The sequence below is a fragment of the Adiantum capillus-veneris genome, chromosome 18, assembly GCF_014529385.1.
Source record: "Adiantum capillus-veneris isolate H3 chromosome 18, ASM1452938v2, whole genome shotgun sequence".
NCBI classification, from domain to species: Eukaryota; Viridiplantae; Streptophyta; class Polypodiopsida; order Polypodiales; family Pteridaceae; genus Adiantum; species Adiantum capillus-veneris.
The window spans coordinates 142,261,539-142,284,487 of NC_140948.1; the positions used below are offsets into that span (position 1 = coordinate 142,261,539).

General features: G+C 45.7%; 1 protein-coding gene and 1 long non-coding RNA gene across 5 annotated transcripts in view; both read left to right on the forward strand.

The window, feature by feature from the left end:
* The first annotated feature begins 6,842 nt into the window (after window positions 1-6,842).
* The window catches only part of LOC147436548 (uncharacterized), a 37,203-nt gene continuing 21,096 nt past the window's right edge, over window positions 6,843-22,949 (forward strand). Inside the window, exons 1-2 of one of the 4 annotated variants that reach the window (XM_086489425.1) lie at window positions 6,928-7,076; window positions 7,199-7,325. In XM_086489425.1, coding sequence (XP_086345551.1) covers window positions 7,223-7,325 — 103 coding nt within the window. In that variant the 5' untranslated portion in view covers window positions 6,928-7,076; window positions 7,199-7,222. Of the gene's footprint in view, window positions 7,077-7,198; window positions 7,326-22,949 lie in introns of all 4 variants that reach the window. The other 3 variants (XM_086489427.1, XM_086489424.1, XM_086489426.1) reach the window with 3 other exon arrangements.
* On the forward strand, window positions 7,332-8,429 carry LOC147436549 (uncharacterized). Its single transcript, XR_015185200.1, has 2 exons — window positions 7,332-7,468; window positions 8,129-8,429. It is a non-coding gene; the product is annotated as an uncharacterized LOC147436549 (long non-coding RNA).

The following is a 22,949-nucleotide window of genomic DNA, read 5'->3' on the forward strand; positions in this document are numbered from 1 at the left end:
CCCTCTTTCTTCTTAGCCTCTTTGGCCTTCAACTTAGGACACGACTTGATCAAGTGATCATTGGCTTTACAATAATGGCAACGCATCTTCTTTTTGCCCTTATCACCAGAATTGCCAGACGAAGTGCTGCCAGCAAAAGCATTAGGAACAGAATTTTTGCCACTCGCAGCAGAACCATAAGAAGTGGCTGCATTACTGCTACCACCCTTTCTTTGAGAAGCAATAAAAGCCTGTTCAACTGCATGCTGCCTAGTCCTGTTTTTTCTAGAAAGTGACTCTTGCAACAGCAATGTGCATAATGCATCAAAATTGACAACTTTTGGATTTCCTTGGGTCATCAGTCTCCAAGTACTAGCAAAAGTCTGGTAGGGATCTGGTAAAGCATGAAGAACAATCTGCACAAGGGAACTATCTGAAATGACTTCTCCTGCAGAAATAAGTTGCTCATTGATATCCTTGACACTAGCAAGGAAAGTGTCCATATCATCTTCCTCATGCATAATCTTCGACTCCAGCTCTTTACGCAGCAAAGCAATTTTAGCCTCATTGCGGCTTGCATAAAGACCTGCTAAAATATCCCAAGCCTGTTTTGCAGATTTTGCACAACGGATGTGAGGAACAATGGTGTGCTTCACAGACAATGCAATCAATGCATGAGCCCCCTGCGCATCCTTAACATCCCAACGAGCTTGTTCTGCCGTAGGCAAAACAACTCTAACAGCTGCAATCCTTGCAGCAAGACCTGCAACATCCTCAACATCGCCTACATCCTCAGAACCAGGACGTACATCAATGCCCTGCATAATGTTCCAGACGCCCTTTGACACAAGAACATGTTGCCTCATATAAGCCCACATAGGGTAGTTGTCCCCATCCAACCTGTCCTCAGCAGTAAACATCTTGAACACATCTGTGTTGTTGTTGTCAGCCATGGTAAAGGTTGCACCTGATGTGAAAACTGCCCGAAAATAGGAGAAACGGAGCAAGAACAACACGTGCTATATAGCACAAACCGTAGAAGACTATATGGCACTTGTTATGCAAAAAACGGCACTGACAGAAATTCTGCGCAAAATGACGAAATTGCCTGTGCAGACCTGCCTGTAGTGGAAACGGAGGCCGAAATGAGCCCAAATCGAAAATCTGAGCAGACCAAGCTCTTTGAGCTTACCCGAAGTACTTGTCGACCTGCGAACGCCCGCCAAAGCTCACTGAAATCGGAGAAAGTGAGCAGGCGTGTACTGGAGCAGCTGGCGACTAAGCCCGGGAGGACGCAACCTGCTCTGATACCAATTGTTGGAATTAGGGTTGCAGAGAAATACACACAGCTTGGAGAAGACGAAGGAAGCTCAAGGCACACAATAGAGAGTGTATAACTTAGTGTGCAATGGAAAGATAGATAGCCCTAGAGTGATGGGCGTATATACAATGCACGGGGGAAAAAACCTCTTAAAGAGGGAAAAAATGCCCCGACAGTCCTAGTGTGTTCACACACATCACTACCACATGTATATGGTAACAAACCTTACAAGAAGTGGGACAAAATAGGACTTGAACAAAAAACTGGTATTTTTGGGGATGTCTTACCGCTTATGTGTGGCAGTGTCTATACCCGTACAACTTTTTGTCATGGCAATAATTGAAAACATCCTAAAAACAAGGCTTTTGACTGGAAAAGGTAATTGTGTTGAGAAAGGACAAAACATACAAATCTATGACACTGAATAGGGGAAAAACGGTTTGGAAATTTATGTTGATGGACCGAGTTCTCAAAGAAACTTAAAAATTTGGGATGTGATTTTGTACCCCAATTATGTGTCAATTCCGTCGTAACCTTGCATTTGGAAACCCACACAACTTGCTCAAAGACGATTTGTATCGAGTTATCCATGAATGTGCTTGCAATTTTGAAAGCCTTTGGAGACATGGCAGCTATGAATACTCGAGATCACCAAACCTTTAGTGTTGCTTTAAAGCTCTGGAAGCATTTTGAAATGCCTGTAGACAATGTTGCACAGTTGCCTAGTACCACTGAGAGCATTGGTAACAATGTTTTGATAGGCAAGCAAAAAACAATATGTTCAATTCTTGATAGACAACGTTTTTGAAATGCTCAACACAAATGCCTCGCTGCTCTGGTCGCCTAGGAGCTTTCGAGTAGCATTTTGATACGCTATGTGCAGAGAGCATTGCCTAGAATTTCCCACAAACACCTTCGCGTTTTGATATACTGTCCTTTGTCAACGACTAAGCACCCATGATGAAGCTCACCTAATCTTGCACCTTGGCAACAAAAAGTGACGTTTCAGTAGACTATGACTAGCACCACCTGGAACTTTTGCTTGCTTGGGAATGTGACTTTGACTGCGTTTTGCTATGCAGCTTTGCCTTGTTTCATGCAACATTACACTTCTCTACTGGCGCTTGGAGCCCTCACCTGTCTGCCTTGCTAGCGACGATCTCCACCACTCATGAGGTAGCGTTTTGAGAGGCTATTGCTAGCGCCTTGTTGAAGCTCTGCCCAACCTGGGCTCTAATACCACATGAAAGGGAGGAGCTAAGGAGGGTGCCAATGGGTAGGATCCATGGCGAGGTGGCGACATGCAGAGCAGGAAACGAGATAGGGTAACGAGAGAGAGAGAGAGAGAGAGAGAGAGAGAGAGAGAGAGAGAGAGAGAGAGAGAGAGAGAGAGCAACACGACACAACAACAAAAAAAGAACAGGTGATGATATTGTGTATTCACTAAAAAAAGCCTTACAATATATAAAAGGAAACTTACCATGCAAATTGGGAATTTAACTAGACGTTCCTCTGCATGCCTTAAGGATTGTTCCCACGGGTAGGCTAGGGCTCGAAACCTAACAATGAGGGCACATTGTCCCGGCACCAGCTGTTTCACCTCTCCCCCTCCTCGACTCCCTTCACATACTTGGCAACAAGGCTATGAAGGCTTTGTGATGCCATTGGTTGCGCACGAGGCATAATCGTTTACTAGGACTCAAGACTTCCTGGGAGATCACCCATCCCAATATTGTTCATCAAGAGAGCACTTAATTGCAAGAAAACTAACCATTGAGTTAAACCTCCTTTTCATAATAATCAATATCTAATTCTCCTAAATGATTTTCTCATATTAAACTGATCATTTAATGTGGGGAAGTGCCAAGGGAGAAACAACTAGAATATTGGTTAAGCTAGCAGACCGGCCACAGTAGGGATCCAAAGGAGGGAAAATAGGGATCCAAAGGGGGGGCCATCTGCAAAAGAGCCATGTGCAACAATGGGCTAAAAAGACCCTAAGGTTCAGCCCATTAAGACTTCCAAAATGCTAAGGTTCCAAAATTCAAAGGTTGTGTCCAAAGGGTTAAAGCTTAGGGGGAATTGGATGCTTTGTGTGCTCTCCAAAGTCAATGCACATCCCTACATGGGAGGGGGCGAGCCCTTCTTCTAGGGGATGAGAGATAAAGCCACACACACACACACACACACACACACACACACACACACAAGCCCCTTTACACAAAGGGAATTAGGGACACATGTCAGCTCCCTAGCCCAGATGCCCACAAGGTGTGCCCAATTCCTATTGGATGACCCTTGAAGTGGACCAATGAGAATGAAGCTAGAGTAAATCTAGTTTAATTAATTTAAAAACATTTAATAAAAGAAACCAATAAGAATTAAGTCTCCTAGAAGACTATTGGGCAGTCTCCCAAAGGGTCCAATGAGCATTCAGGAGCCCCATGGCTTGCCTGATTCCTATTGGCCAGGAGGCAAAGGGGTCCAATGAGAGTTTAGTTTAATTATTTAATTACCTCAAGCTCTCACAAAAGGGGAAAGGGGGACACATGTCAGAAGGCTATCACTTATGCTGCTTAATTGTAATTGGCTTGACTTGGGGAGGGCCAATGAGGCTGCAGAAGAGCAAATAGCAAGGGGGCTCGCCCAAGAGAGAGGGGGGGCTGATTTTTGCTTGGCATTATCACACACACACTCACACAATCTCATGTGTGAAGAAAGAGAAGACTATCTCTTCCCAAGCTTTAATGGAGAACTCGTCACCTACTCCAAGCTTGTGAGATAGAAGCCTACCTCAACACTCTCTTGGCATGTGGATGCAAATCCAACCAAGATCCAAGCTTCAATGCATGCTCATCTCCTCTACCAAGATAATTACTAAGCTAAGCTATGCTAATATGAGTGATTATGTGAGGAGATGTACATCTTTCTCGTAAGATACTCCTTCTTCCTCTCAATCTACTCTCATACCCTGCTAGCTCTCACCATCTTCGAAGGTGTGTGAGGTCTTGGGTCTGAGAACGGGGATAATTCAAGTTGTGTTTGTTAAGTGTTTTGCTTAGTGCATGAAGCTTCCATCTTCATTGCACTAGCTAGTCTTGAAGGAACACAAAGAATTGTATTGTACAATGTCTCTCTTGATGGGAGAAACCATAATACAAAGCCTTTTGGAGGGGGGACCGGCTCCATGCAAATCCGGTCCTCAACTGTTGTCAATAGCTTAATTTCTCTCTCTTTTGAAAGTATTGTTGATGCTATCTAACTAGGTGTTATGCTTTTTGTTGCTCTCTCCACCCAAGCACTCTTGTAATTCTCATTAGGAATCTATTCTAATGAAATGCCCACTATGTTCATGCTAATTTCCGCTACACATAAGTTATTAGGCCATTAAATGTTACATCCTTGTTGTCTATATCCTCAGAAGAATACGGGGTTAACCTTGAGTTTTATATCTATGCGAGCTAAACCATGAGTAAAATAAGCATATGAATGACCATCTAGGATTAGCTAACCCGCATATATGTGTGGATACATGCACTAGTAATTAGGGAGTAGAATCCATTGTTTTTGTGCAATTTTCTTCACCTCAATCACTCTATGTTGATATTATTCCTCTTTCAATACGTGCTAAGGTTGTCTAGGCAGTAGGAAGTGTTCTTAGATAAGTGGATGCATAAAACTATGTAATTTAAAAATGGTTTATAAACATATCTCCTTTACAACCATTTGGTTCCAATTGATTATAATATTACACCCTTTTATCTTCTCTGTCTACTGCATGAGAAATGGCCCCACCAAGGAAGAGAACGGGAAGCTCCAATGTCATGCTTGAACCTCCACAACCTCTGGCATCGGAGAAAGAGGGAGTTGGTGGAGGCCACCTCCATTGCTAGTTGCTGTTGCACATGTTTTGGTAAGTCAATTGTTAGTCAGCTTCAAGGTTAGCAAATACGAAAACCTTTGCAAAGCCTCTGTTGGTTAGATAGAGAAAGTCTGTGGGTAGCGGCAAACTCATAAGAAAACTGGATAATGCTGGTTGTTAAAATATCGAATTGTCCTTGTTAGACCTTGTTTGAGAAAAAAATATTTGGGTGATGTTCGAAGGGTTGTACGAAAGAACCCGTGGTTGGAATTAATGAAGGAACTATGTTTGTACATATGAAACAATGTGGTAATAATTAAAAAACACGAGAAATGGGTGAATGCGGTGTGTAAAGTGGGAGACTCGTATCCAAATGGAACTATGTCCACGGATGGGTGGACCTGATTAGTTGAGTACTTTTCAGAAGAAGTCTCATATCACATTTAGGACTCTATGAATGATAGCCATGCATCTTAAACGTGAAAAAAAAGGCATTGTTTATAGATCTTAGGTATGTCAATGGGGATTTTCTTTTTGCGAAAAATAGGACCTAGCTCCCATTATAACATTTGATTTATTGACCTAGCTTGTGATGTATGACCCTTACACCCACGACCGCGATGGATAGAGGACTTCCTGTCTTCTATTGCTCGTATCATTGCTTTGTTGAATTGGAGTAGGGTGTCGTCAATGGAACTTGAGAATAAAGGAAGGACAACTATCAAGTCGCTCCAATCACCTGGTTGGAGATCTTACATAGTAATATAATAAGTTTGGATTAACTAGACAAAAAGTTAACTCATTATTAAGGTCTTGTTCTCATCATTATTAGACACCCTCCCTCTCAGGGCGATCAACAATTTGATCCAAAGGCGTCGTATGGATTGAATGTCCGCCATCTGAAAACTCAAACTGAACTGCAAGAGAACCCATTTAAAAAGTGAAGGCCAAGTGAACACATCAAATTCTAAGTGAGCCTAGTGTGATCGCAAATTGAATTCATTGCACGATGTGATCATGTGAAATGTTTTGTGAAATCTAGATAATTTCTAAATAATCGACTTGTGAGCTAGAGGTAATCTCAACGTGTCAAAAACACCGTATGATTATTTTATCTCATCGTCTCATCGAGACACTCACAATAGTGGATGGTAGTGCCTTGGCCTATTATTACGTAGATTGCCCCCCCCGCTCCCTCCAACACTAAGCTACACATAAATTTAATGCGGGGCCAATTAATGGGATCGACGACGGGGAAGTTCACGCACGAAGATCGAAAAGATCGCAGTCGCAGATGTCTGCCCGAAAGTTAAACCTGGACTGCTCAAAAACTAAACCTGAACATCGTGGCCAATGCATCCCGAACTCACAATAATATAGCGTCAAAACGGTTTGGGATACACAATGTGCGCGCGAGTGAGGTGGTTAGCTCATTTGACCTTAAATGCGGCCCCCCTCAGGTCATGGGTTCAAATTGCGCCGGTGCGCCTCGTTTTTCACGTTAGCCAAGTTTAATGCCCCCATTTTTTTGGCGGTGCGCCTCGTTTTTTGCGTTGGCCAGGTTTAATGTGCCTCTAGATCCCGCCCCCAACCCCGATCGTCGATCCCATTACTTTGCCTAGGTGTTACTTAGTGGGGAGCCCCCCCCCCCCCCCCCCCCCCCAAAAAAAAAGAAAAAAAAAAGACAAGCGCGCGCCACAAAGTAGGAGGTGAAGAGGACTGCCTTTTGACAGGCCCAAAGGACGAAACTTCAGTGCGTCGTAGACGTTCTCCAGATCTTAAATTCTGCATATCTCGAACCGGAAGAAACTATGTCTGCCGTGCCTACGAAGGTTGTCCTACCCTACATGCTGGGCTCCTTCGCCCTCGCTTACGTTTTCTGGGATGTTACCCGGCACAAGAAGATCTTTGGAGGTAAGCGAGCGCGCCTGAGAGAGAGAGAGAGAGAGAGAGAGAGAGAGAGAGAGAGCTTATCCGACTATGCTTGCCTCAGAGAAACATCTGACGAGGTTTTCTCTCATGCATATTTTATACAGTGATAAAGTTTCTGTTTTGAAACTATGTCTGCCGTGCCCATGGAGGTTGTCGTCCCCCACCTGCTGGGCTCCTTTGCCCTCCCTTACGTTTTCTGGGATCTTACCCGGCACAAGAAGATCTTTGGAGGTGTGCGCTTGAGAGAGAGAGAGAGAGAGAGAGAGAGAGAGAGAGAGAGAACTTGGATACTGGAAAGCTTTAATCGGACACCTTTGATGTATACTTTTTTCTCCATTGGAGTTCTCTATCTGAGTCTATCAGATATGGACAAGGTGAAAACTCCTAGGCTTGCGACATCTAGCCTATATCTACTCGAGTTTTATAGATATCCGTGATTTAGTTAATACAAAAAGTTTAAAATTTTAGGTTTTCGCTCTAGCACACATGAGTGCATAGATATAAATGCACGTATATATGTTTCTTAATTTATTCTTACTTACGGTTAGGGCATAATTATGGGGTTAACTTCCCTGGGAAGAAATTTGAGCAAATCCTTAAGATGTCTATAGTTTGGCTTCTAAAGTATGCTCTAGTGTATTGAACTTGTTGGAGAGGTTGTTAGAGTGGCATAGTGTGGAAGCATAGACATAATTGTGCTCTAGGGACTTTCAAGTATGATAGAGGTTTAGAACAATGCAACTAGGGTGACATATTTAGACTGTTTGGACAATAATAGGACGCCTTTCAAGAAACGGACCAAATAATGCCCTTTAGGCTAGAATGACAAAGAAAGCCTAAGCACCATCATCTAATGATGACACAAGTTACAACACCCCTATCAATGATTGATTTATGTTAGAAGGTAATATAAAGTAGCTCTGGTGAGGAGATAGGCAAGCGTCTTTGTGTATTTATAATTATTTGCTGGTTTGATATCCAATTTGTCACGATTGTGACTATGTTAACAGTATTACCTCTACTCCTAGTTGCAGATACGTGAAGTGCCATGCCAAGGAGGACCCCTACGCTTGGATGGTCACACCCCTTCGTCCAAAAGACGTCTCTTCGCCAAAAGCCACACTCCTTCGACGATTGGTCACACCCCTTCGCTCTACGGGTGCGACTCTTCGCCCAATGGTTGCAGCTCTTCGCTGAAAGGATGTGTCTTTACGTCTAAAGTCATGTCTCTTCACCAAGAGACGTGTCTTTTCATTTGTGTCTCTTCGTCTCCTATATAAGGAGTCCTTGTATCACACATTCAATGAATCAATCAACATAGAGTCTTCTGAGTCTTGTTTCTGAGTACAATTCAAGTTTCTTAAGTCTTAATCATGAGTTTAAGTAATTAATGAAGGATTAGCAACTAGAATCCTTACAATAGTATTAGAGCAAATTTTTTCGGGACCCGACGGGTTTGAGCTTCTTACCCTCGTCGCTACCCTCTTTTCCCTCTCCCCCGGAGTTGTATGGCAACCGTCGATCGGCGGTACATACACACACGAATGCATGAGGTAACTTGATTTTCTTACTTCAATTCAATCAAATAAAAGAAAATACAGAAGTGTGCGCGCGCACGGACGTACCAGTGATGTCATTGAATCTTTATGAGGCTGTTCAAGGGGATGTGCCTCTTCAGGTTCAAGCTCGCACCCTTTCCCAAGGGGTATGACCCTTGGTGTTGACATGTTGGGATGATTCCTTCAAATACTTTGCTGTTGGCCGACATTCAATTGCTGGCACCCTTCGTGGCTACACAAACACTCGTACCCCTTGCTAGTGGAGAGACGCACGCCTTGAGGGTATCAAATCACCCACATCCCACGCAGGCAGCGTTTTCCTTCTCAAGCGGCAACACACGGAATTTCTTACGCTGGCTGTTTTTGTTACGTAAAACAAATCAGTAGCGTTTCATTTTTTTTAACGCTACTACCTCAAGTAAGTGGCTACTAAAAAACCCTCAAAGTGTGTGCCTAATTTGACCGGCCAACCTCAAATGATTAATAACCAAACCCTTGGACAAAGTATTACTTGCATAAAAACAAAACTCCCTAGCATGACGTTTCAATGCATCAAACTACCTTTCGCTACTCTCTCACAAAACACCAGCGTTGGCAGTTTTGGCCTCTTGCAACTTCGTTCCCATGGCGGGTACACACGTTGACTGTGGCCGACTAGCACCAGTGGACAGATTTCCCTTACATCTTGTACATAGACGGGATTCTCGAAGCTGTCTTGCTGGCGTACCCTCTCTCGGCACTCGAAACCTGTTCTAAACATATTTTCCGCTCTCGGAGTACCCGGCCCAGCACTTGCTCCTGCACGTGTTCGTTATTCCCTTTGAGATGTAACCGTGCCGAATTCTCAAGACGAAGGTGGTCAATCTGACGATGCCCTTGCTCTCATCAAAGAGCAGATGGCCACACTTTCCACAAGTCTCGCATTACTTTACTGAGCTAATAGAGAGAGACGACTCGCGACACGGAGTGGCGGAATTCCATCCCAGAGAGTATTGGTCCCAAACCTTGGTGCCCTTTGGTATTTCTTTCTATTGCATCAACAATGTATAAGCCGGTACTCCAGACTGTGCACCTTCTCTAGGAAGCATGCCAGAGAATGAGCCCTAACCTCATATTTAAAGGCCCTTGGCCTAAAAAGCAATTACAGTGAAAAGCTTTCAAACTCAAAAGTGTCTGTCCAAAAGCAAAGCCAAAAAGTTGCCAACGCAATTTACAGAATTCCGTACAGTCCTGCCACGTCAGCACCGCCTGCGTGAAAAGCGAAAATCCGTACACTTTTGCTACGTCATTGGCCAGTGTGATTTTCGGAAATCTGCCTCGTCATCAGCCTGCTTCGCAAGTTCTTATGTGTGTGTGCGCGAGTCCTGCTTTATTTCCTTTATGTCACTTGGGGCCCCATCGAACGGGGTCCCCATAAGTTGGGAGGACTTCTTTTGTTACTGGTTCTTCTTATGGTTTAGGCCCCTCGGCCGACATTTGCAAGTTGGATCCATTCTTTAGGCTTTGACACGTCAATAGTTTGTGACATGATCTTTATGGCTTATGCCTTGTAAGACATGAGCGGTGAAGACGGAAGCGCGTCCGATGCGCAATGAAGTAAGGGTGGGAGTGTCTAATAAGTCCAGGGTCAGGGCCGAAGATACCTCAAATAAATTCTAGAGGTCTCTGGTTTGCTTTGTCTGCTCTTTTGTGGGACCGGTATGCTTTCAAAAAAGCACACGCCTGATGCTCTGATACCACTGTCAGAAGACGGGCACCACCTGTCAATAGAAAAGAACAGACTGAACAGACTTTTAGCACTTGAATAACAATTGAATTGAGAGAGAGAGACGACATGCGACACTCAGTGGCAGAATTCCACCCCAGAGAGTATTGGCCCCAAACCTTGACGCCCCTTTCGGTATTTCTTTATATTGCATCAACACAGTACAAGCCGGTACTCGAGACTCTGCACCTTCTCCAAGAAGCATGCCAAAGAATGAGCCCTAACCTCATATTTAAAGGCCCTTGGCCTAAAAAGGAGTTATAGTGAAAAGCCTTCAAAACTCAAAAGCTTCCGGTCCAGAAGCAATGCCAAAAAGCTGCCAGCGCAAATCATGGAATTCCGTACAGCAGTCAACGCAAAACGTGGAAATCCGTACAGTTTGCCACGTCATCATGCCAATGCATATTCTGGATTTTTCGTAGAGTTGCCACGTCATTTGGGGCCCCGTCGGACGGGGTCCCCATAAGTTAGTAGGAATTCTTCTTCTTAGGGTTTAGGCCCCTTGGCCGACATCTGCAAGTTGGCTTCCTGCTTTGACACATTAGCAGTTTGTGACAATACTGATGGACTAGACGACACAAATCCAACGTTTGTACAAAGACGACAGTCGCATCACATCACATTCAAGTTATATCACATAAAATCCATACAGATATAGGACCATGATTTTGGGAAATGTGTTTAGTAATCGTATCTAGATCCACACCGGATCTCACTGATGTTGGATTAAGTAATTCTTATTGCGATCATGTCCATAGATTTCTCAAGACTCAAATGCTACAGTCATTTTGCCAATCATTCCGTTTTTCAATCTTGCACTCAAACACAATCACATGTGTGAGTAATAAAAAATCAGATTCATTTCCGGGAATTCCAATTCATCAATCACACATTGAGTTCATACTGAACGGAGTGTTTCAATCATTCAGTCTAGTCATCTTATCACTGTGTAGCCATCTCATCCCTCGGGAACTCTTGATGCGCTCGCCACTGTTTCCAGAGTTTCCAGTCTTATCATTTATCATAAGTCATTATCATCATTCATGATTCTTATCATTATCAGGTTCATTCTGGAGCTGTCATTGCTCCCGATTTCATTCAGATGCAAAGTTCTTCATCATCTCATTCTCGATTTCATATGTTATCTGTACACAAATATCAAGATCTTCCAAGCACATTAATTTCATACATAACTTAGAGTCATCTTCGAAAATTCCGATTTCAAAAATTGTTCATTCATAAAGTCATAAAGCAAAATATTGTCAGCACATCAGTATCTCTTTCAGTTTCCTTTTTTGTATCTGCTCTTGAGCCAAGGTAGAATCCGTATGTACGGACGGACGATATGGATCGTACCGTACGGAGTCGTGTTGTACGATTTTGTTTTGTTTTGTGTTTTTTTTGCCTTGGGGTGTTGGGGGGGGGGGGGGGGTTTCCTGAGGGTTATGTGTGGGAAAAAACCTCATTGTGTCGGCAAATTTTGGTTTGCCCTTCTTTAGCCTTGTCCCAACACCTAATTTTACACATTTCGACACAACTTTCATCTATAGAGCACTCACGAATGTCATTGCGGTGGTGAATACAAGAGGGGAAGCAAGATCATGAACTCGTATGAAAGCTTTGCCTTGGTTTGTAGAATAGTGAACTAACATCCTTGGAGTGATAGTCATGAACTTTTTATCAAGTACAGATCGTATTGTAGGTTTTTGGCTTTAAAAAAAAAAAAACATACGAATTTTACGTACCTAACAACTCTATCCATTCGGTACTACGTACAAGTCATACCGAATACGTACCGTACCTTACGTACCTTACCACCTTCTCTGGAGCCAGTATCTCCTCCCCCAATTAGATTTTAGTAGAGAGAGAGAGAGAGAGAGAGAGAGAGAGAGAGAGAGAGAGAGAGAGAGAGAGAGAGAGAGAGAGAGATCGATCTGTGCGACAGGGATGTCCTTTGGCTCCTTGCTTTTTCTTGTTCTTTGCGAAGGCTATGTCTTTATACTTGCGTGGTAGAACTCCTTCGCTGCACGGTCTTCACATGCCAGTGCAAGGGGAACCATATTTATTGGATCAGGAGTACGTAGATATACCTTGGTTTGCTCTCAGTATGCACCTCATTTGTTGGATAGATTGTAGGATGCTCTTACGGTTTTTTGCATTGCGAGCGGAGCTCTTATCAATTGGAATAAATCGTTTGGTTTTCTAATTGGTGTTGATGAAGCTCCACAATGGGGTGTGCAGGATGGGTTTACTTGGTTGGCTCCTGGATAATCATGTTGTTACTTGGGCTTTCATGTTGGCATTGATGTATCGCCAGAACAACAATTTGAGCCAGTTCTACAGTCAGTTAGGAGGGAGCTTTGTCATTGGTCAACTATGCATCTCTCTTGCGGGCAGAGCCTTGATTGTGAACTAGGTTCTCGAACCTGGCAACTATTTGGTACACCGCTTCTTGTTGGACTATGCATTCTGGGGTATTCATTCGGCTTCGGCGTTTGGTGTGCAACTATTTGTGGGGAGGTTTGGATGGCATGCACGACACGCTTCCCAGAGCTAGCTGGCGTACTGTTATATTGCCTCGAAAGAGGGAGGGTTTGGCATCATTGATCCAGAGATGCAAAGTGGTGCTCTGTTGTCCAAACTTATAGTTAGAGGCTTATTTCCTGGGGCCGAGCCTTGGAAACAATTTTTGTATCATGCTTTGTCTCGTGCAGTGCCACGTTTTGGATCATTTAGATGCAGAGGGGCCTTGGCTCATGACTATCCATTTCATCTTCACTGATGCTCCTTTGGATTATACTCAATTATCTCCTTTTATGAGACCACTTTTACGGATTTGGCTGATTGTACATTAGGGTATGATTCACCGAAGACCGAGATGTATTGAGGAGATTGAGAGACAGCCCTTGATTTGAAATGCATATGTTCGTGATCATGAGGGACGTCAGTTAGGGGCATAGTTACATGGGACGGTGGGTCGGGGTCGGGAACGGGGACGGGACGGCAAAAGTCTAGAAACGGGGACGGGGGTCGGAACGACAAAAAAAAAAGAGAGTTTTTTTGGCATTTTTTGACCTACACACATGCCACGGACATAGAGCATCACTTTGACCATAAATTTACACTAAATAGACCAAAGAACACGAGTCATATAGGCTGAAATGGGCTAATAAAACATCGATGATCGATGGATACAAAATGAGAAGTGCATGCCACAAGGGCTCAAGAGTCAAAAAGCCTAAAGGACTTAGGACAAGCCTGAGCCCTCAAGGATAACAAAAAGTACAAAGGGCTATGTAGTAGGTAGAGTCGTAGACTCAAGAGTCTAGACTCGAGAGTGGAGTGATCAATGATCATCAAACTCAAGAAGTGCTCGCTTGCTGAATCTCCATATCGTCGTCGTAGTCGAGGTCGTCAGCGACGTATGAGGGCTCGGGAGGCTCGCATTGAGGCTCGAAATCCTCCTCTAGCTCCTCCAAAAGAGTATCGGCCATAAATGGATTCTCTTGTGCCATCTCCCACTCAGTGAAAGGATTTGCCTTGTGTGTGACGCTCTTGGCAAGCATGTGCAAGTTAGCGCTCACAAACACCAAATCATTGGCCCTCTGAACCCCAAGGCGATTCCTCTTCTTAGAGGCAATGTGGCTGTACACACTCCATAGTTGCTCCAAGCAACTAGTGGTACATGCTTGGCTAACGACACGAACAGCCAAGCGCTGCAAATGTGGGCCATCTCCTCTATAGTCCTCCCACCACAAAACCTAGCCAATCTTGTTGCGATCAAGCTGTGCATCTACACATCCATAGGAGCCCTTTTTTTGCCTGTAGTTGAGTAGCTCGTCTCTAATCTTGCGCCTAATGTCACTGCTAGGCTCAAGGCGCTCCAAAGCAAGCCGCCATCCTTTGCTCACCTCCGTGTCGGTCTCTTGACGCCTTCCCTGAAACTCAGGGTCAAGCACATAAGTTGCCGCATGAAGTGGAGAGTAGTATTCATTCCACCTCGACTCACACAAGCCATGAATCTCCGCATACTGAACAGGGTCGGGCACAAGCTTCTCAAGTGCCTCTATCATCCGATCCATGGCTTCGTAGACTTTGCCAATGCATGGCTGCAAGCCATCCACCGCTCGAAGTAGGTGTAGAATAGGCTTGACCATGGCGTCAAGAGTCTTCACCTCCTCCCACCAAGCGGCGTCGTCGGCCCATTCTCGGCATTTCAATCCTACTGCTGATGTAGACTCCGGCATGGCTTGGAACTCATCACTCAGAAAGAGGCCCCTTAAGGCTCTGCCACATGTAGACAAGCGGCCTAGCATAAGCCAATTGAATGCAAATCTTGTCTCTAAATATTTGAGCAAGGACAAGTGGCTCCTCTTTGAGAATTCATGGCGCACTTTTTGATGGTTGAGCACAAAGGAGACAATTCGAGAGGCCTCATCAATGGTGGGTGAAATCCATGACAAGTTCCCTATGTCCTTGAGGAGGTTATTGAGGCAATGCGCCATGCAAAATGTGACATGGATGCTGGGATACATACCCTCAATGATAGCTCCGGCTGCCCTATTTGACGCCTCGCCATCTGCAACCATACAAAGGACATTCTCCGGGCCGGTGATCTCTATGGTGCTTGTCCACTCCGCAGCAAGCATCTTGGTGGCCTTGCCACTATCGGATGCATCATGTGACTCCACAAAGTACATCTCCCCCCGAGAGTAGGCCACCACCCCGTGGCTGGACCGCTTGCGGGTGTCGCTCCATCCATCTACAAGGAGAGAGACGCCATTGGTCTCCCACAAATCCTTTGTTGCTTGGGCCGCTTGCTCCACGGCAAGCTTCTCTTTGTCAAGGAGGGTGGTGCGAAGCCTCTTTGATGAAGGTGGCACATAAGAGGAGCCATATTTCCCTATTTTCGTAACCATGGTTCGAAAGTATGGAGACCTATCCACACAAAATAAAGCATGTTGTGTTAGTATGGAGAGTCGAGAGTCGAGAAGTTATAACCCATTATGAATACAAAATGGAAGATTGCAATGTGCATATGCCAAGGGAAACTCACCGCGAAGCATGGAAGGCAATGTGGTCGTGGAAGAAGTATCGGGCAACCGATCTATCCACCTTTTCCTTCAATTTAGGATTCCAATTTTCGTTGAGAGTGGTTTGGCGATGCGGAACGGAAGAGGACGGTGTAGATGCATGGCTCTTGAAGCTTTGAGAGATGTCGTCAAGGTTGGCTTCCCTTTGCTCTCGCGGTGTCGCCGTGGCGGAGGGATCAACGGCAACAAAACGGCCCCTCTTGGCCGCTTCCGCAACCTCATACACCGTGAGCTTCTCAAGAAGATCCAACCTCTTCTCGGGAGCTACATGAGGGCAAAACTTTACCTCGTGACCGGGTTCATGAAGAAGATGGGCTCGCACTTTGTTTGAACCACCCGTTCTCTTGTATGGGCATAGCTTGCACGTCCATGGTCTTGCACCGCCACCTTTGCCACGCGAGCTAAAGTCGACTTCATCCCACCACGACCACGTTTGCACGGCGGGCCTCCTTCGAGAAGAACCGGCTTGAGAAGTGGAGTTGGCTTGAGATGACATGATGGTGGAGAGACTCGAGAGAGTAGAGCTTAGAAGTTAGAGGAGTTAGAGGAGAGCTTGTGTGGAGAGAGAGAGTAGAGGAGAGCTTCAAAGTGGGTAGAAGAGGGAGAGGAGAGCTTCAAAGTTCAAACTTCAAAGTGGGTAGGAGAGGGAGAGACTTGAGAGTGGAGACTAGAGTGTAGAGTAGTCAATGGTCATGCTTCAAGCTTGAGCCTTGAGGCTTGAGCAATGACTCAATGAGGCTATGAGGCTTGAGCAATGAGCATTGAGTAGAGAGGAAAGCATTGAGTAGCTTGAGCTTGAGGGAAATTGCAAATTGGAATGAGACTATGAGTATTAAGAGGCCCAAGGGAGCCTTTTATAGCCTCCCAAGGGCCAAGGCCTCCCAAAATGTGGCAGTTGGGGCTGCACAGATCCGTTAAAAACGGTAAAAAATGGTCACTTTTTTCGGCCTGACTGCAATCGTTCCCGGCCGACCCCGTCTGACCCCGGCCGTTCCCGGTCCGTCCCGCCCGTTCGGCCCAAAATCCGTCCGTCCCACAGCGTCTCCTTCCGTTCCTTGTCCGGTTATAACCGTCCCCCGGCCCTAGGGCCCGTCGCCCCCGTCCCCTGTAACTATGGTTAGGGGAGCAGACTCAGATCGATTGGGCCGGATGGGATGATGGACCAACAGCTTCTGTATGGATCTGGCTAGAGGCAGGTTTGCTTGATGCGGATTTCATTAGCATTGAGTTCGGTATACGCAGGGGAGTTGCCACCTGAATGCTAGAGTTTGAGGATGCTCTTCCTTCGGATTGGCAGCAGGCTATCTTGGGTGACTCGGATTTGCCCATTCATGAGGGTCCGTGGGCTTTTTTTGATGATGACAGGCATCCACGCTTGGTGTGCAGAGGCACTCTTATGTTCTCGCTTGCAGATCACGGACATAGTAGAGGGCACATGCGCTTGACATTTCAGGGTTCTTTTCCTTTGGATGAGCAGCCTGATTTGCATTATGAGCCAGTTCGAGTGGTATTATTTCATTTCATTTCATTTCTCTCTCTCTCTCTCTCTCTCTCTCTCTCTCTCTCTCTCTCTCTCTCTCTCCAAAAAGAACAGTTGCTATATACTGAGTACAGAGAGACTTCTAGAGATGCTCAAGAGAGCTTGTCTTCTAGAAGTACAAACTGTGGACGATCAGTGGCAGGGTTGTATGTACATCAGGTGCAAACTGAGAAGAATGATGAATAAACCACTATGGAGGGGCATCGTGATCGTGTCTCTATCCATACTGAAAAGAACTGTAGTGCGCGTCCACAGTCGAAAAAATGATGTCGTCTCCTCTCTGTTGCCCTAGAGAGAGGCCTGTTGAAGAATCCCATTGGCTGCGCCAGGTATGCAAAAGCTTAGACCAAACTACAGCGAAAGTAGTGGTCACATGGAAAGTATGACCACCTAGAACGTGAGCATAGCAAGCCTTGCATATAATCCACAATACTATGCTGCATATCGTATGTCAAACTAATGTACTAAAGCAGACACCATGTCCAGTGTGCCCCTCTGTATCCCAAGGCTGTTAGCGAAAATACTGGATTTGTGGAAGATCCCTCATACATGGTATGTGAGCTCGGATGTCCCAAAAGCCAGGTGATGGCCCCACGTCGCAAAACCCTCATGAATCCCAAGTCTACAAAAAAGGCAGCAAACAGCATGCCATACATAATGTGCATGTGGGCAGACCCAGAAACAATGGTGGAGCGTCTCCTCCACATGTGTCAAACAACACTGACCAGCAGGATCATGTCCTGCCCGAGCAACCCAAGTCCCAACCGGGAGACTTGTAGCATCCAGAGGAAATATGAAATACGACGGTTGACATGAAGGCTCCAAATGCATGACCAATATTGATACATGAATGCATGAGAGAGCTTTTGCTCCAATCAATGTTGTAGCTGGCGCTTCAAAAGGCCAAAATGACCTATGAGACCAGAGCGTTACAATGTGGTGAACTTGATACAAAGTCAGAGTAACAAAATGAAATGACAAAATGATAAAATATAAATACTATGAAATCCTAAGCTGGTAGGTGTCAACTAAGTAGCTAGCCGGGATAGCTAAATCACAAGTCACAAGAGATCCAGCATTGGTCGCTGGCGGATCTCATTAATCTCTTCCATGGTAGTAGTCTGACCGGGCGTCGTGCATGTTGAGCCAAAGTGATCCGAATTCTTTGATGTAGCCTTCGTCGATGCTGTGTATTCCTCCGCAATCGTGGGCGTCTGGATCTCCTTAACTCAGTCGCTCGGTCGACCAATGTGCCTCTGGTGTGAGGTGACAAGGTCTGCTGTGGTAGTAGCTCCTCCGTGTGACCCCAGTGTCTGCTATAAAGAAGTCTGTGATGTGTGTTTGAGATTGGCTGGCCTCTCCTATCATAAGGCTCTCTCTGTGTCTGCGTAGCTTGAGCAGAAACAAACCCAGGCATCTCTGATCCTCGTACCTTATGACTTTGGAGAGTGGTCTAAAGCCCTCTCTGAACAAGCAGTGGAAGCGGCCTCGTATCTCGTAGTAGACGAGGCAGTGGCATGTGTAGTGTAACTCTGTCTCAGGCTCCCTGTCACCCAGGGGGCATGTCCTGGCCTCTGCTGGTACTCTGCTGTATCTCTCAGTCTCGATCCGCAGCTCGTGTGAAGATGTGCGTATCTGGCCAATAGCACATCGTATCCCATAATACAAGTGGGTGTCCATGTATCTGGGCCTCGTCACAAAACCGTCCGCCGTAAGCTGGAGAAGATGCTCTCTGTAGAAATCCATCTTCGTGCCCAGCTCCTATGCTGGCTATATCCATGTTCTCTTGGTGTCTAGCTGAGTCAGGTCTTGGCGGATGAGCCTGGTGATCTCGGACTGTGTAAGAGTCAGGGAGGGTGCATCCAGTGAATGTTGGAAGGGGGGCAATCTGTCTATATTGAACCCATGCGCCTGGAACCATGATGTCATCTCCCCATACCAACACGCTGTATCTCCTTGCATGGCTAACTGTCAAGAGGACTCACGTGCAAGCGGGCATATCTGTCTCTGGGAAGTTCCCACATGCGGTGTATGGAGACAGATCTTGTGAGCGCCTCAACCACTAGTGGGGGGGGGTAGCTAGCTCTGCTCCGATAATGGCACGTGGTACTGAAGCCTTGGCTCTAATGAGCCGCGAGATCATAGAGACTAGGGGCTTCTCCATGTCCCCCCATCCATCAGTGCGACCTGTCCTTCCAAGATGATCCAATGAAGGCCCCCAGATCTCAACTCCATAGAGCCGTGTAGAAGCCACCGAAGTGTCAAAGAGCCAGAGCTTCGTCCGAGGCTCCTGAAACTTAACCTATGAACACATCCTCTCCAATCTTCCCAATGCCGAATGGGCTTTGGTAGTCTCTGCTGCTCTCCTCAATGAAAATGCTGGTCCACTAGAAACCACTCCAAGGTAAGTGTAAGCATCTGTATACTCCACCGTCTCTTGGCCGTATGTGAATGCTGACGCTGACCTTGTGGGGTGGTATTAAATACCATGACCTTGGTTTTACCAAGGTTGACAGACAAACCACTTTCATGGGCAAAACTATGCAAAGCATCCAAGTGACGTTGCATCCCCTCCGGAGAGTCGGAGATCAACACAATATCATCAACATATAACAATAGCGGAATCCATGTCCCTGCCAGTGGTGCACCTCTATCCCCATCTCTCTCAATGTAGTCAGAAACCTCATCCACATACATACCAAATAGAGTAGGAGAGAGCGGGCAGCCCTGCTTCACCCCAATAGTGGAGTGAACCGGTGTAGATAGACCCTCTGAGGTGCGTACATGCCCTACTACTGATCTGTACAATGCCATGATCCCCCAAATGAGCTCAATGGGTATTCCCAATGTAGCTCTGGGTACTGTGTCAAATGCTTTGCGGAAGTCCACAAAGCTACAATAGATCCATCTCCCACGGGATCTACCATCCTCGATGATGGCCTTGAGTGTCAAGATATGGTCAAGAGTAGAAAAACCTCTCTTGAACCCTTCCTGCCCAGTTGGATGCACTCCCTCTCTCTCTGCCCATCTATTCAGCTGTTGCTCAAGAATGGATGCGTACAACCATGCCAATGTGTGTGTGTGTGTGTCTGATGATGATCGTGCGATAATTCCCAGGCTCCATAGGGTCTCCTGATTTGAATGTCACGTGACACATCCAACCCTATGTGTCCGTGGACAAGCTACAGCACGACAAGGGTTCAGTCAGTCCAGTCGCAGTCTAGATTTAGAAGTGATCTGGCACTTTTGTGAGTCTATTCGTAGACCGTGCATGCCCAATCACTTATTGTAGATGCATATCCTTTGGTTGCACATAGCATGATCATAAGCATTCCCATCAGAATCCTTCAGGGAAAAATTTCAGTGTATTTAGCCTATTTTCCCTATTTTTGACATTTTTCACTTATTATTTTTAAGTGACTTTTGTTGGAAAGTAGGTAGGGCAAATTGAGTAAGTTTGTATATAAGCAAACCTAAACTAGCACTAAATGGCAGAAGAGGCAACAGGAGCCAAGCTCAGCAGGCAACTTCTTCAACAAGACCTTGGTGGGCTTCCCTCCAAGCAAGACCGATCACTAGCGTTTTCTCCATTAAGATCCATCGCCATAGATCTGCATCAACTTAGCGTTCTGCATCAGCATCATCCTCAGAAGCAAGCCCTGCCCTAGCGTTTTGCTTCAGCAGCCATCGCCAGCAAAAGCTCATCAAGCTAGCGTTTTTGCAAAGCTACTCCCCTAGCGTTTTTGCATACCCCAGCCTTTGCAGATTTGCATCCTTTATGACCTCAGCCTGCAGCGTTTTTCAGCCATAAAGTACCTGCAAGTTCAGCCCCTAAAAGAGTTCCAGATTCAGCCCGGAAAGACCAGCAGATTCAGCCCTTAAGAACCTCAGTTTTCAGCCCTAAACCTGCAGATTTTCAGCGACAAAGACCCACTGTCATGTGACACATCCAACCCTATGTGTCCGTGGGCAAGCTACAGCATGATCACGGTTCAGTTTAGTCAAGTCAGTCTAGATTAGAAGTGATCTGGCACTTTTGTGAGTCTATTCGTAGACCGTGCATGACCAGTCACTTAGTGTAGATGCATATCCTCTAGTTGCACACATCATGATCATCAGTATTCCCATCAGAATCCTTCAGGGGAATTTTCCAGTGCATTTAGATATTTTTCACTTATTATTTTTAAGTGACTTTTGTTGGAAAGTAGGTAGGGCAATTTTGCTAAGTTTGTATATAAGCAAACCTAGACTAGCACCAAATGGCAGAAGAGGCAACAGGAGCCAAGCTCAGCAGGCAACTTCTCAGCAAGACCAAGCCTTGATGGATTCCCTCCAAGCAGCAGATTCTCCCCATCCTAGCGTTTCTTCATCAGCCCTTGCTTGGCGTTTTTGCACCAGCACACCATCGCTAGAAGACCACAGCAAATAGCGTTTTTGCATCAGATTTCCCCGCAGCATCCCAGAACTTCTAGCGTTTTTGTCATCAACATCTCTAGCGTTTTTGGTCCCAGATCGAGCGTTTGCAGATCCCAGCATATGCAGTGTTGTCCATAGCGATTTTCAGCATCAGAAGACCTACAAGATCAGCCCAAAGAAGTAGCAGCCCGGAAAGACCATCAGTTTTCAGCCTTTAGGAACCTCTGTTTTCAGCCCTAAACCTGCAGATTTTCAGCGTCAAAGACCCACCGAAAACAGCCCCCAAATCAGCGTTTTTGGACTAGCCGCAAATTTCAGCCCATAGCGTTTTTGGACAGCAGATAAAAGATTGCAGATTTCAGCCCTTAGGTCGGTCTCGTCATCTCCGTCGTCATCACCGACATAGCCTAGACTTGCATCAGTCACATGCATTCAGTTTGTACCAGATTGTGCAATCATAAGTAGACCACTCTCGCCGACGAGAGTGGGGCCTTCGAAGGAGGGTTTTATGTTTCTGGTGTCGTATCTCTCTTCCCTCTCTATCTCTCAGTCTCATACACTTGCACGCACAGTGTCCATTCACTTTGTTTGTGATCATAGCATTCTCTCATTAAGAACGGAAGGCTCTCCCTTCCATAAGAACAAAAGGAACCTTGAGCACAGTTCGGAGCACTCATCTTGAGCAAAGTGCAAACAATCATTCCGCTACACCTTACACCCACAGAAACAACCCCCAAAATCAACGTTTTTGGACTATTCGCAGATTACAGCCCATAGCGTTTTTGGACAATAGATAAAAGATTGCAGATTTCAGCCCTTAGGTCGGTGTCGTCATCCCTGTCGTTGTTGTCGACATAGCCTAGACTTGCATCAGTCTCATGCATACCGTTTATACCAGTTTGTGCAATCATAAGTAGACCACTCTCGTCGACGAGTGGGGCCTTTGGAGGAGGGTTTTACAACAGTCTCTAGTGTCGTATCTCTCTTCTCTCTCTATCTCTCAGTCTCATACAGTTACACGCAGAGTGTCCATTCACTTTGTTTCTGATCATAGCATTCTCTCATTAAGAACGGAAGGCTCTACCTTCCATAAGAACAAAAGGAACCTTGAGCACAGCTTGGAGCACTCATCTTGAGCAAAGCGCAATTATTCATTCGGCTGCACCTAGCATTGGTATCAGAGCTTTGACAATGTTTTGTATCACTCAAGGAACGAACCACAAGAATCACAAGATTTTTTTTTTGCTTGTTGCGGTTGCACGAACCCAAGTTCGCTTGGGCATGTCGATTCCTAATCGTGTTTTTGAAGAGTGACAAGAATCCCAAGAAAGAAGGGCTTGCCCAGCCTCCCCTTGTGTCTCTTTTCACTCATTGAGAGCGGACCGTGCACTTAGCGGCCGGCCAATCGGCGTGAGGTGGGAAAAAGCAACCTTGGTGTGAGCGCAAGGCCGTGAAGGGGTGCGCTCGCAGAAAGGAGTAGAA